Below are 15,128 nucleotides of genomic sequence, written 5' to 3'. Positions count from 1 at the left end.
CAGGTGCGGCATATACGATCAGTGATTGATCGACAGTCATTTAAATGTCAGTTTATTTTGGTTTGCTTATTAAAACAATCTGTAATAGATCACTCATTAGTGATGATGAGCGGGCATTACCATGCTCGGGTGCTCAGTATTCGTAACTAATGATGAGCGGGCACTACCATGCTCGGGTGCTCAGTACTCGTAACTAGTGATGAGCGGGCACTACCATGCTCGGGTGCTCAGTATTCGTAACTAGTGATGAGCGGGCACTACCATGCTCAGGTGCTCAGTATTCGTAACTAGTGATGAGCGGGCACTACCATGCTCGGGTGCTCAGTACTCGTAACTAGTGATGAGCGGGTACTACCATGCTCGGGTGCTCAGTATTCGTAACTAGTGATGAGCGGGCACTACCATGCTCAGGTGCTCGGTACTCATAACTAGTGATGAGCGGGCACTACCATGCTCGGGTGCTCAGTATTCGTAACTAGTGATGAGCGGGCACTACCATGCTCGGGTGCTCAGTATTCGTAACTAGTGATGAGCGGGCACTACCATGCTTGTGTGCTCAGTACTGGTAACTAGTGATGAGCGGGCACTACCATGCTCGTGTGCTCAGTACTGGTAACTAGTGATGAGCGGGCATTACCATGCTCGGGTGCTCAGTAATCGTAAATAGTGATGAGCGGGCACTACCATGCTCGGGTGCTCAGTACTGGTAACTAGTGATGAGCGGGCACTACCATGCTCAGGTGCTCAGTATTCGTAACTAGTGATGAGCGGGCACTACCATGCTTGGGTGCTCAGTATTCGTAACTAGCGATGAGCGGGCACTCATCACTAGTTACGAGTACTGAGCACCCGAGCATGGTAGTGGCCGCTCATCACTAGTTATGAATACCAAGCACCTGAGCATGGTAGTGCCCGCTCATCACTAGTTATGAGTATCGAGCACCCGAGCATGGTAGTGCCCGCTCATCACTAGTTACGAGTACTGAGCACCCGAGCATGGTAGTGCCCGCTCATCATTAGTTACGAGAACAGAGCACCCGAGCATGGTAGTGCCCACTCATCATTAATTACAAGTACTGAGCACCTGAGCATGGTAGTGCCCACTCATCACTAGTTACAAGTACTGAGCACCTGAGCATGGTAGTGCCCACTCATCACTAGTTACAAGTACTGAGCACCTGAGCATGGTAGTGCCCGCTCATCACTAGTTCCGTGTACATACATTTAAGATGAAGTTACCGCACCTGATACCCTGCCCACTCTTGTTTGACACTCCGCCTTCCTGCTGCCAGCCAATGAAACCGGTAGGTGTGTGGGATTTCGTTTGGGTGGGTGGTGTTTTGGCCACTGAACACTGTAATTTTACCCCCTGTGAGAGCCATTTGGAGACTTTAGTGCCTCTCACTAGGGTGCCGTCTTCCATTCTTCACAGCAGGACGTGTTACAGATTTTTGCACAAGACCGAAAAACTTCATGTCATGCCTGTGATCATTTATATCCGTAAATAAATACTGAGAGACATCATTTTTGTGATGAAGTATTTTATTTGCACAGAAGAGAAGCATCGTCTTAGTGAAACGCATCATAAATATCTATAAATAAAAGCTACGACCTTGTCTGCAATACTACAAATAAATAAATAAATATCGCAACCCTTACCCTATAGGAGAAAGAAACAAAAATATTCACGTCCCCGACCATCAGAGCTTAGAAAAATGAACAAAGCAAGAACATGTCAACTTAAAAACATACATTAAAGAAAACCGGTCACCAGGTGAAGTGCCCTGTTTTTGCTTGTATTTTATTCTCGCTGTTCTCCTGAACATTTCGCTTTTCGTTTGATTAAAATCTGCCATACGGTTCCAGAGATACGGGCCATTTAATTTTGTTTTTGACAAAGCAGTGCTCACAGGATCCTCGGGGGCGTGTCTTTAGGCTGCTCTGTGTGAGCCACACCCCTTTAGTAAAGACTATAAAAATGAGCACTAAATTGAAAGGCTCATATCTCTGGAACCATATGGAAGATTTTAAAGAAACAAAAAACGTAATACTCATGGGAGCAGGGGGAATAAGATAAGTGCAAAAACAGGTCACTTTTGACCAGGTGACAAGTCCCCTTTAACAGCCATTTTAGGTTAATTTTGGTAGCGTAAATTGAATATACAACACAGGGACATTCATAGAGGAAGGACCCATCTGATCAGCTGATAGTAGCTCAGTAAAAGACACAAAAGAGTTCTAAACTATCAGCTGATTTGTGGTTACAGTTGAGAAAAACAGATCAACAAGATAAGACAGAGTTGAATGAGTTCACTGACAGATTCTCTGTTGCCTCATCCTGCAACTCAGCTTTAAAGGATATAGACACTTTCAGGGGCACTTTTTTTTTTATTTTTTGGTCTAAAAATGATTTTGGTAATTAAGTTTCATCTTTGTAGCATTGTGTATTGTTGGCTACAGAATGAGTTAACTGAGAATCTGTCAGTGAGCTTCTTATAATAGGTTAGAACTCTTTTGTGTATTTTACTGAGCTACTATCAGTTGATTAGTGATTACAGTTGAGATAAACAGATCAACAAGATAAGACAGAGTTGAATGAGTTCACTGACAGAGTCTCAGTTGCCTCATTCTGCAACTCTTTAGGATATAGACACTTTCAGGGGCAATTTTTCTTTTTTTTACTTTTTGGTCTAAAAATTTTTTTGGCAACTGTGTTTCATTAAAAATGTTGCACTGTCTGCCTTTTATAGCCTCTATTGCTATTTTACTGAGCTACTATCAGCTGATTTGTGATCACATCACAGTTGAGATAAACAGATCAACAAGACAGAATTTAATGAGCTCACTGATAGATACTCAGTTAGCTCATTCTGCGACTCTGTAACTCAGAGGATTTAAAAGGCAAACGATGCACATTTTTTAATGAAACCCAATTAGAAAAATGGTACAAAAGAAATATTGTCCATGTCTTTTAAAGTGTGTTTCAGTAAATAGTTCACCTGTGTTGTACCTCTGTTATTCCTCCTGGAAATGCGTGAATATATTGATAAAACAGTATTATACCAGTCCATATTGTGAAAGGGGTGCCTTCGATGCAGTTCTTGCCATGTCAAACTATGTATCAAGAGTGATGGTGACGCCTAGTAGTCAAGTTATTAATGCATTTCCAGGAGGAATAACTGAGGAACGGCATTATGTAAAGTTCTAAGAGAACATGCTGCAGAATTGGAGTGCAAGCATTTACTAGACCAGTCATTTCAGGGCAGGTGATTCGCACATGGCACCAGAATACCCCAAAAAGCAAGACAACGCAGAAAAGGCATACACGCTGTAGATAATACACGCTCTACATAATACACACGCTATATAATAGTGCAAAATGTTATCATCTTCAACCATTTGGTTTAAGAAGCTGCCATTAACCTTTTAGCTTAAGGGGTTAATCCCATTTTCACAAATGGATATTGTTGGACTTGTGAATACAAGAAAGTTTGCAATTTACCACTTATTAAAATCTTCTGCCGCTTTAGAGATATTAAGACTTTTGTTTGCAGCTTGTTGCCTTAGAGACCGACCCCCTCAGACATGCTCAGTGCTTACAAGCTCTTACCTATAGAGCTTGTAAATTACTATTTTGCAGCTGGAGCACTTGGTTACCTCCTAAGCAGTGCTTACAAGCTAGACAGCAGCGGTGGTTGGTTTCCTAGGCAACGATCTGCAAACAAAAAATCTTCTGCCGCTTTAGAGATATTAACAGATATTAACACTTTTGTTTGCAGCTTGTTGCCTTGGAGACCGACCCCCTCAGACATGCTCAGCGCTTACAAGCTCTTACCTATAGAGCTTGTAAAGTACTATTTTGCAGCTGGAGCACTTGGTTACCTCCTAAGCAGTGCTTACAAGCTAGACAGCAGCGGTGGTCGGTTTCCTAGGCAACGATCTGCAAACAAAAGAGAAAAGTGTTAATATCTCAAGAACGGTTGCAAATTTTAATAAGCAGTAAAGGGCAAAAGTGCTTGCGCAATCCAAGAATATCCATTTGTGACAGTGGGTTTAACCCTTTAATCACACAGCAGTTATAAAACACATATAAAATCTTACGTTAGTAGGTAATTAGTACACTGGGGATGAAATCCTTTATACCTGGCCCTCCCTCAATAGCTGGAATGTACAGTATGTGGATGGAAATAGCACTTTTTGTCTATATGTATAATCTAGGTGGTCATGTTGTGGACATCAATTGATCTTACATATAAAATAGAGGAAAAGGTCTTGAATTTGTTATCTGCAGTTATTTGTAGGGCCCTGTGGATATCAATGGTTACATATTATGGCGCCATACCGCCGCTCTTTCTAAGGAGCCCCAAAACAGCTCCATACAACTAGACCAGTGGTGTCTGACCAGTAGATGTTGAGAAACTGCAACTCTTACCATAGGCATCCGCTAAGGCTTAGTCTGAAAGCAAAGGGAGTGCTCAGAGTTACAGTACCTCAACAGGCGGGGAACGCCCCCGACAACAGTTCCTCAACAGGTGGAGAATGCCCTCGACAACAGCTCCTCAACAGGTGGAGAATGCCCTCGACAACAGCTCCTCAACAGGTGGAGAATGCCCTCGACAACAGCTCCTCAACAGGTGGAGAATGCCCTCAACAACAGCTCCTCAACAGGTGGAGAATGCCCTCGACAACAGCTCCTCAACAGGCGGAGAATGCCCTCGACAACAGCTCCTCAAGAGGCTGAGAATGCCCTCGACAACAGCTCCTCAACAGGTGGAGAATGCCCTCGACAACAGCTCCTCAACAGGTGGAGAATGCCCTCGACAACAGCTCCTCAACAGGCGGAGAATGTCCTTGACAACAGCTCCTCAAGAGGCTGAGAATGCCCTCGACAACAGTTCCTCAACAGGCGGAGAATGCCCTCGACAACAGTTCCTCAACCGACAGGGAGCACCCACAACAATAGTTCCTCAACAGGCAGGAAGCACCCTCGACAACAGTTAGTTAATAGGCAGGGAGCGTTCTCGACAACAGTTCCTCAGCAGGCGGGGAGTGCCCTAGACAACAGTTTCTCCACAGGTGAGGAGTGCCCTTGACAACATTTCGTCAACCGGAGGGGAGTGCCCTTGACAATAGTTCCTCAATAGGCAGGGAGTGCCCTCGACAACAGTTCCTCAATAGGTGGGGAGCGTTCTTGACAACATTTCCTCAACAGGTGGAGAACACCCTCGACAACAGTTCCTCAACAGGTGGTGACCACCCTCGACAACAGTTCCTGAACAGGAGGAGAGCGCCCACAACACAGTTCCTCAACAGGAGATGAGTACCCTCGATAACAGTTCCTCAATAGGTGAGGACTGCCCTTGACAACAGTTCCTCCACAGGTGAGGTGTGTCCTTGACAACAGTTCCTCAACAGGTGGTGACTGCCCTCGATAAGAGTTCCTCCACAGGTGAGGAGTGTCCGTGACAACAGTTCCTCAACAGGCGAGGAGTGCCCTTGACAACAGTGCCTCAACAGGTGGTGAGTGCCCTCGATCACAGTTCCTAAATAGGTGAGGAGTGCCCTTGACAACATTTCCTCAACTGGTGGGGAGCACCCTCGACAACAGTTCCTCAACACGTGAGTAATGTCCTCGCCAACATTTCCTAAACAGGAGGGGAGTGACCTTCACAACAGTTCCTCAACAAGGAGGAGTGCTATTGACAACAGTTGTTCATCAGGTGAGGAGTGCCCTTGACAACAGTTCCTCAACAGGAGGTGAGTGTCCTTGACAACAGTTCCTCAACAGGAGGGGAGTGCCCTCGACAACAGTTCCTCAATAGGAAAACCAATCTAATTTGTGGACAAGCCATAAAGAAATACTCTACATATAGGCGGTGATGAAGATCTGAAGTTGATCTAGATAAGATTTTATCATGTCATGAAAATTTTTGGTTAAATATTTTACACTTTCAGTTAGTTTTTTCTTACTTTTACAGCAATTCTATTACATTATTACACGTATAGTTAAATATTAAATAAACACTTTTTTTAATAAAAAAAGAATTAACGGTGGTCAAAAAGGGAATCTCCACAATGTTGCTTTTAGATCTAAGATTGTGTTCTTATTAATTTCTTAATAAATCATCTTAATGAATAGAGCTCTATTTCTGATTTTTTTGCAATAAAAAAAAATATTGAAGGCTGGCCATGTCCAGTGGGGTGGGGGGGGCGGGGCTGAGGAGCTTACTGTGTACATATTTATTATTGCAATCTATGTATAATCTGTATGCAATGAGCTCCTTAGCTCCCTCCAGTGGCAGCCATACAGGATGCAATTATTATTAAACTGTATGCAATAAGCTCTTGAGTTCCCTCTAGTGGCTGCCGCATAGGATGCAATTACGTCTATAAAAGTAATTGAAATAATAAATCTTCCCCATATGGAATATTACTAAACACAATTTGAATTATTAATGAGAGCAAAAATTATATAAATCCAGTGCTGTTTAGAAAATTAAAGCTTAGCTTGGAATGGTTGACATAAGCAACAAGGCCAACGTGAGGCTTGGTACATTCCCCCCAACAACAAAAAAAATATAGTGCAAAAACTAAAGTGAATTCAATCCCCCAAAAACACTTTCTTTAAACCATGTGATAAGGGTTGATTGGTCCTAACAGAATAAAAAAAAAAAAGAGAGAAAATCCTCATAGAATGTTACGTTCCCTACAAATAATAAATTAAAGGGGTATCCACTTATGGGGACTTTTTTTACTTAAATGCATGTATTTTGGGTTAAAAATCATTTTTGCAATGGGGTTGTATTAATAATTTTGCACTGTTTGCCTCCCTGGCTTTAAAATGAGTTAACTGAGAATCTGTCAGTGAGCTCATTCTGATAGAAAGTCTGTAACTCATTTTTTTGAGCTCCTTGTAGCTGAATTATGACTCCAGACCACATCAAAGTTGAATGTGCAAGGAAACAAAGAGCCTGTAAGAGCCAAAGGGTGCAAAATTGTCAATGGAACCCAATATTGTTATGTTTAGGGCACCTTTCTGCCTCTTTGGCTGGAAATTTGGAGTTGCATGGTGGCTATTCAGACTCCTCGAGGGAGGGACTAAGATTTGATGTCAACCTCTTTATCAGAAGACTAATATGTTTATATTTTGCAGTGCCCTACCTAAACTATAGGAGACCCTAATAATAACGAATGAGGATGATGACTTCATTGACTTTCCCTAAAAGTTATAGTACCTACGCTAAGTTTGGCAGATGCTTTACTATCAGTTGAAGCCACTGAGTTGGGATGTCCTCTTATAAAAATATTCTCGTGGGTTTTCTTTCCTGTTGATGATAACGCCCCTTGGGTCTTCGGGGTCTTCCTTTTCATTCTTGTTAGGTCTTAAGGGCTCTTGAGGGTCAGAAGGTTTGACATCTTGAGCATCCTTGGGGGTGGGGTAATTCAGAGTTGGCTTCTTTCCTCTAGTTATATTAAGAGGATCTAGGTACAGATCCGCGCTCCTCGTGTGTCGGACAGGCTCGGGGGTGATAAATCTGGTGATTGGGATTGTGTTCTCCATAGACAAAAATTGCGAATATGGCGGCAAGTCCATTCCTGGGCGGAAGAACTGTTTCGGCTTCCTTAGGCTTAACAGGTAGTTGTGCTTTGGAGAGTGGTACACATCGTGGCGGTTTTCCAGGGTTTCATGCTTGAAGACGCAGTCATCGTAGCTAAAGTAGTGCTGTGGATATGGAAACTGATTAATAGGTGGTAGATCATTTCAGAAGAAAAATATTGCGGTAAATTACCAAAACTTCATCTATGATAGACTTTTATAACAAATAGTTGCACTCTGAAATGCTAATATATGTTAACAATGGATATAGGAATATGAATATGCAATACTGGTAAGAAAATACATATAAAAATTGAGATACTTAGCATATAATAAACTTAGCATATAAAAAGGTCAATTTTATGTCAGCCCAACAGCCAACGTCAAGGCATATCTCTTATGTTGGGTCCCTGTTTACTATGAACATGCATTACTGCTAAGAAAATGCATATAAAAATTCAGATACTTAGCATATATTAAACTTAGCATATAAAATAGGTCAATTTTATGTCAGCCCAACAGCCAACGTCAAGGCGTATCTCTTATGTTGGGTCGTCCCTGTTTACTATGAACATGCATTACTGCTAAGAAAATACATATAAAAATTGAGAAACTTAGCATATAAAAAAGGGTCACTTTTATGTCAGCCCAACAGCCAACGTTAAGGTGTATCTCTTATGTTGGGTCCCTGTTTACTATGAACATGCATTTCTGCTAAAAAAATACATATAAAAATTGAGATACTTAGCATATAAAAAACTTAGCATATAAAAAAGGTCAATTTTATGTCAGCCCAACAGCCAACATCAAGGCGTATCTCTTATGTTGGGTCCCTGTTTACTATGAACATGCATTACTGCTAAGAAAATACATATATAAATTGAGATACTTAGCATATAAAAAACTTCGCATATAAAAAAGGTCAATTTTATGTCAGCCCAACCGCCAACATCAAGGCGTATCTCTTATGTTGGGTCCCTGTTTACTATGAACATGCATTACTGCTAAGAAAATACATATATAAATTGAGATACTTAGCATATAAAAAAGGGTCACTTTTATGTGAACCCACCTGCCAACTTCAAGGCGTATCTCTTATTCTGTGTTCCTATTTACGTAAAAGAAACCCTCCAACTTATGGGTGGATAGGAACCTGCTAAAAGGAATTAAAATCACCTAAGGCTGATGAGAAGGTGTGCTCCTATCTACATAGAAATTGGAGGGTTTTTTTAACCCAAAGAAAGGCATTGGAGTAGACAGGAACCCAACATAAGAGAAACGCCTTGATGTTGGCTGTTGGGCTCACAAAAAATTGACCATTTTTATATGCTAAGTTTCTCAATTTGTATATGTTTTTTCTTAGCAGTATTGCATGTTAATATGCCTATATTCATTTTATGTGAGCCAAACAGCCAACGCCAAGGCATATCTCTCATGTTAGGTTCCTATTTATGTAATAAAACCCTCCAACCTATGGGTGGATAGGAACCTGCTAATAAGGAATTAAAATCAATCACCTAAGGCTGATGAGAAGGAATGCTCCTATCTGCCCAGAAATTGGAGGGTTATTTTTTAACCCAAAGAAATGCATCAGAGTAGACAGGAACCCAACATAAGAGATACGCCTTGATGTTGGCTGTCGGGCTCACAAAAAATTGACCATTTTTATATGCTAAGTTTCTCAATTTGTATATGTTTTTTCTTAGCAGTAATGCATCTTCAAAATCCTAGATTAATTTTACGTGAGCCCAACAGCCAATGTCAAGGCGTATCTCTTATGTTGGGTTCCTATCTACTTAAAAAACTCAAATTTATGGGTGAATAGGAATCTGTTAATAAAGAATTAAAATTGCAAAAGGCTGATGAGAAGAAGTGCTCAATAAAAGGGCAGGTTCCTATCTGGCCAGAAATTGGAGGGTTTTTTTAACCCAAAAAAAGGCATTGGAGTAGACAGGAACCCAACATAAGAAATACGCCTTGATGTTGGCTGTTGGGCTCACTTTTTTACATGCTGTTTCTCAATTTTTATATGTATTTTCTTAGCAGTAATGCATGTTCATATGCCTATATTCATTTTATGTGAGCCCAACAGCCAATGTCAAGGCGTATCTCTTATCTTGGGTTCCTATCTACTTAAAAAACTCCAATTTAGGGGTGGATAGGAACCTGTTAATAAAGAATTAAAATAGCAAAAGGCTGATGAGAAGTGCTCAATAAAAGGGCAGGTTCCTATCTGCACAGAAATTGGAGGGTGTTTTTTAACCCCGAAGAAAGGTATTGGAGTAGACAGGAACCCAACATAAGAAATACGCCTTGATGTTGGCTGTTGGGCTCACATAAAATTGACCTTTTTTACATGCTGTTTCTCAATTTTTATATGTATTTTCTTAGCAGTAGTCCATGTTTATATGCCTATATTAATTTTATGTGAGCCCAACAGCCAATGTCAAGGTTTATCTCTTATGTTGGGTTCCTATCTACTTAAAAAAACTCCAATTTATGGGTGGATAGGAACCTGTTAATAAAGAATTAAAATCGCAAAAGGCTGATGAGAAGGAGTGCTGAATAAAAGGGCAGGTTCCTATCCGTCCAATAATTTGAGTTTTTTTTAGCTCAAAAAAAGGCATTGGAGTAGACAGAAATCCAAAATAAGAGATACGCCTTGATGTTGGCTGTTGGGCTCACATAAAATTGACCTTTTTTATATGCTAAGCCTGTCTCTGTTATTACAGGGGGAAGAAGGAGTGGGGAAGAACAGGGGCGGGAATAACTAGCAAAACCTGACCCACCTATTAGATATTCTGTAGCTGCTATCAATCAAATAACAGTGAATTTCACAAACTTTACTTGCCTGTATTTCAGAAACTATTCATCAGATCTCACTACTAAAGGTATGTATAGAATCAGCATGATAGCACCAGTATAGCACTGGCTTTAGCTTATATAGGAAAATCCTGGTGGGGGTCGTCTTTAAGTCATGTGGCTGGATGAATGGTCTCTGACTGGAGTTATAAGGGGGAATAGTCCTCCTTGGGAAGAGTGCCAGGGTAAAACATTCCCCCTTAGACCTCTGGAAGCCTTATGGAATGTTAAGGAATCATTGAGTTAGATACTTACTGATCCATAAGCATTGCCGAATCTGTCCATGCACAGGTATCGCCCGCTTTTGACTCCCGTAATAACAACTTTGCCTGCAGACTCTGATCTAATCATCAATGCACCTAAAGGAAGTGGTAAAAAAAAAGATATAACTCTACAACATGACCAACAAAGGTCAACCGGTAGGTCAAGGGTCACGTTTTTCACTTCTTTCCTAGTTATTTGTATCAAGCCAATAGACTATACAGTGTGTCCACCCATTTTCTGTCCACCGCCATTAACTTGAGAATGGCAGCAGCTATAGGCATAGAAGTGGTGTCTAGGTATAGTAAAGTAGCCATGCGCTACACAATGAAACCGCCTATAGCGCCACCTGGTGGAAAACAACGGAGTCAGCATTTTTTTCTCAAAAACAGAACGAGATAGAGAAAAAAAGTGAATTACAAAGTTGTAGGGCATCATCAATCCAATACGAATTCAATATGTGGGAACCTCACATATTGCCACTATTACAAGCACATCTTAACCGAAGACTATCAGCAGAAAATGACTGTTCAATCCCAGCACAGGAACTCCGTGCAACCTTGATCTTGCCAAACAGTTCAGTGCTCCTTCCCACCTACTTGTTTTACACCTATCTCCTCCCCCTCCTCCTTGATTGACAGCTCAGCCTTTACTCTGTTGGAAACCAAGTAGGTGGGAAGTTGCCCCTGTGCAATATTGCATATATTCCTTTGACTGCAGATGGGTAGTATTTTTTTTTTTTTTGCATGGTGCTGGTCAATGGGGACATTTAATGGTTAAGAAAGAATTATTGAATATGCACCGGAATCATTGGGATTCTATGGGTCTATTTTATCAGTAACATGTCATGGCAAGTATTAGGTGAATAAGCATAAATCAAAATACCATTGGATTTCCTATATACCCCTATTTTCCCGAATATAAGACAGGGTCTTATATTATTTTTTGTTCTAGGACTTATTTTCAGGGGATATCTTATATTTTCCCATCCACATTTATTCTTGAACAAAAAAATTAACATTTATTCTAATCTAATCATCATCACATTTTAGAACATCAACATTTTGTGTTCCTCCTATTACTGGGTCAGATGCACATGTTCTTATCTATTCTCATGGTGCAGAACCCGTCCTATAGTGGTGGTTACAGACCATATTTACAGAGGTTTAAATTACCTGCTTACATGTATTATTCTCTGTGTACTGATACGTTTACCCCCAAAAGAAAGCAGACACCCCCTAAAAGAATCGCATTTACCAGACCCCAAACAATTAGAGTTTACAAATGAATGGGCTCTCACATAAAGATCTGCATCTCTGTCAGATCCCCTGCATTCTACAGCAGTTGGCTCCCCCTGGTGATTGGAAGCAGTATCACTTCTGCGGAGTGATACTGGTACCTGATATGTTTGTGAGAGCTGCAGTGCAACGGAGGGACCTGACAGTGATGCCAATCTCTGTGTGAGAGCCCATCCACCATTAGCACTTGCCAACTGTAATTGTTTGGGGTCTGGTGAGTGCAATTTTTATTTTTTAGGGGGAGGTGTCTGCTTTCTTTGATAACCAGTCCTGCTGTATTCTTTAACTTTTTTTTAGAGCTGCTTGGACACTTCCTTATGGAACCACAACTAGGGCTTATTTTTGGAGTAGGGCTTATATTTTAAGCAAACAAAAAAAAAATCCTACGAGGACTTATTTTCGAGGTAGGTATTATTTTTGGGAAAACAGGGTATCATATATATATATATATATATAAAAAGGGGGGCTGATATCAGAACGTGAGCATATAATACTGTTCTCATACTGTCATATGTAGTGCATTTCGCCTTAGTTGAAAATTGTGTCAGGTAAATGTAATATGGAAAAAATATATATTTTACAATTTTGGAACAATTTTAAGAATTTAATTATTTAAAAAAAAATTGCAAAATTTAAAAAAAAATAAAAAAATAATAATTTAAATTTTTTAGCCGGACTTACTGTAAATGGTTTGGTGCGGAGATCCGTCGATGTGGCCGTCGTGGTTGATCTGCAGGTGGAAGCTGTTCCATTCGGTGGCCGTGTACAGGTGCATCAGTCGGTCTGGACTGCCCCATCCCGAATTTATAATCGGTGATGAATTGGGAAAGGCAACAGTGACCTTCAAACTGGTCAGAAAAAAGGTTAGAAGTGCTAATCTATTGCCCGGTCTGAGGCTGGACATGACTATTTTTTTCTCTTGGGATAGATGCTGGTGTAATAGGATCTCTCCTCTGTCCTCAGCTCCGAGGCTTCGATGCTTCCTAACTTTTTTGCAGTATATAAAGGCTTGGAGCATCGTGACATCACACAGGAAAAACTTGTTATGAACATCCTTTCTGTCGTAACAGCAGAAATTTAAGAGAGCCCTGAGACATAGAATACTTAAGGAGAGGGATTTCACATGGGTATCCTGGGAAAAAGCCATGGCATAGATCTTATACAAAATATATTATATATATATATATATATATATATATATATATATATATATAAAATATATATATATATATATTATATATATACATATATATATAATATATAAAATTATATATATATAAACAAAAATATTTTTAAATATATATATATGTATATATATGTATATATAATATATTTTTTATTCTTTTATATTTTACATTCACATTTTTTATCTTAGATATCTCTATCTAGATGGATAATATACAGATAGATATTAGATAGAGGGATACATAGATAAATAGATGGGAGGATATATAGATAGATAGATAGATAGATGTGTGTGCGTGTGTGTTTTATATATATATATATATATATATATATATATATATATATATATAGATAGATAGATATTATTTTATTTTTTTTACATTTCATATATCTCTATCTAGATGGATAATATACTGATAGATATTAGATAGATAAATAGATAGATACATAGATAGATTGATGTGTGTGTGTGTTTATGTATATAATATTTTTTTTTACATTTTATATATCTTTATCTAGATGGATAACATACAGACATATATTAGACAGACAGAAAAATAGATGATAGATAGATATAGATAGATAGAAGGATAGATAAATGGATAGATGGACAATAGCTAGATAAATAGATAGAAGGATATATATATATATATATATATATATATATATATATATATATATATATATATACGGTATATATATATGTTTTTATTTTTTACATTTTATATTCATATATTTTTCATTTTATATATCTTTATCCTGATGGATAATATACAGATAGATATTAGATACATAGGTAGAAGGATAGCTTAATGGATAAATGATAGATAGATAGAGAGATACATAGAAGGATGGATAGATGGAAAGATAAATGGATAGATGATGGATAATAGGTAGGTAAATAGAAAAAAGGAAATATATATATATATATATATATCATATAAAATGTTTTTACTTTTTACATTGTATATATCTCTATCTAGATGGATAATATGTAGATAGATAGATAGAGGGATAGATAGATAGATAGATAGATAGATAGATAGATAGATAGATAGAGGGATAGATAGATAGAGGGATAGATAGATAGATAGATAGATAGATAGATAGATAGATAGATAGATAGATAGATAGATAGAGGGATAGATAGATAGATAGAGGGATAGATAGATAGATAGATAGATAGAGGGATAGATAGATAGATAGATAGATAGAGGGATAGATAGATAGATAGATAGATAGATAGATAGAGGGATAGATAGATAGAGGGATAGATAGATAGATAGATAGATAGATAGATAGATAGATAGAGGGATAGATAGATAGAAGGATAGATAGATAGAGGGATAGATAGATAGAGGGATAGATAGATAGAAGGATAGATAGATAGAAGGATAGATAAATGGATAAAAGTATATATAGATAGATAGAGGATAGATCTATAGATATATAAAATGAAAAATATGTGATTCACTTACATCTATATACTTATACAAAAAAATGCATAAAAATAGATTTTTAAAAACAATTTCTAGATCTTTCAAAAAATGTTAACAATTCTTCTACTTTTCAAATATGTTTTAAAGTTGTTGGATTTTTTTGTAAATAAATGTTAAATGAATATTTATGAAAAATAGTTTGGGGTTTTTTTTCAAAGTTTTGTGCCCTCTTTCAATATTCAATAGAATACACAAACTTATCTAATGTAACATTTATCCAAAATTAATTATCTTATAATGGTGTTCAATAAAAACAAAAAATAATAAAATTGTAATTGGGCTCAAATAATTTCAAAACAAGCATTAGTTTATGAATTTATTAATAGTATCACATTTTAATGAACAAAAAAAAATACAAATCCATCAGAACCAAATGATATTTAAATATTGTGTGTTTAAAAGTCTCGATAGGGAAGCAACATGTGT

The 15,128-nt window shown here is 38.4% G+C and overlaps 1 protein-coding gene across 1 annotated transcript; it reads right to left on the bottom strand.

Moving 5' to 3' along the window:
- Nucleotides 1-7,264: 7,264 nt before the first annotated feature.
- On the bottom strand, nucleotides 7,265-12,922 carry FGF23 (fibroblast growth factor 23). The gene is made up of 3 exons (XM_075342195.1): nucleotides 12,700-12,922; nucleotides 10,715-10,818; nucleotides 7,265-7,723 (listed from the first exon to the last, which is right to left on the bottom strand). Exons 1-3 carry the CDS (start codon nucleotides 12,920-12,922, stop codon nucleotides 7,265-7,267), a joined length of 786 nt encoding a protein of 261 aa, XP_075198310.1.
- Nucleotides 12,923-15,128: the final 2,206 nt, after the last annotated feature.

Source organism: Anomaloglossus baeobatrachus, chromosome 4 (assembly GCF_048569485.1).
Source record: "Anomaloglossus baeobatrachus isolate aAnoBae1 chromosome 4, aAnoBae1.hap1, whole genome shotgun sequence".
Lineage (NCBI taxonomy): Eukaryota > Metazoa > Chordata > Amphibia > Anura > Aromobatidae > Anomaloglossus > Anomaloglossus baeobatrachus.
Note: the sequence above shows the minus strand (reverse complement) of the source record. Positions and strands in the feature narration are given on the sequence as shown.

Coding starts and splice junctions, on each gene's coding strand:
- FGF23 (XM_075342195.1), bottom strand. CDS start 12,922: ATGTCCAGCCTCAGACCGGGCAATAGATTAGCACTTCTAACCTTTTTT. Junction 10,819..12,699: donor TCCGCACCAAACCATTTACA/GTAAGTCCGGCT, acceptor CACTTCCTTTAG/GTGCATTGATGATTAGATCA. Junction 7,724..10,714: donor TCGGCAATGCTTATGGATCA/GTAAGTATCTAA, acceptor CCATATCCACAG/CACTACTTTAGCTACGATGA.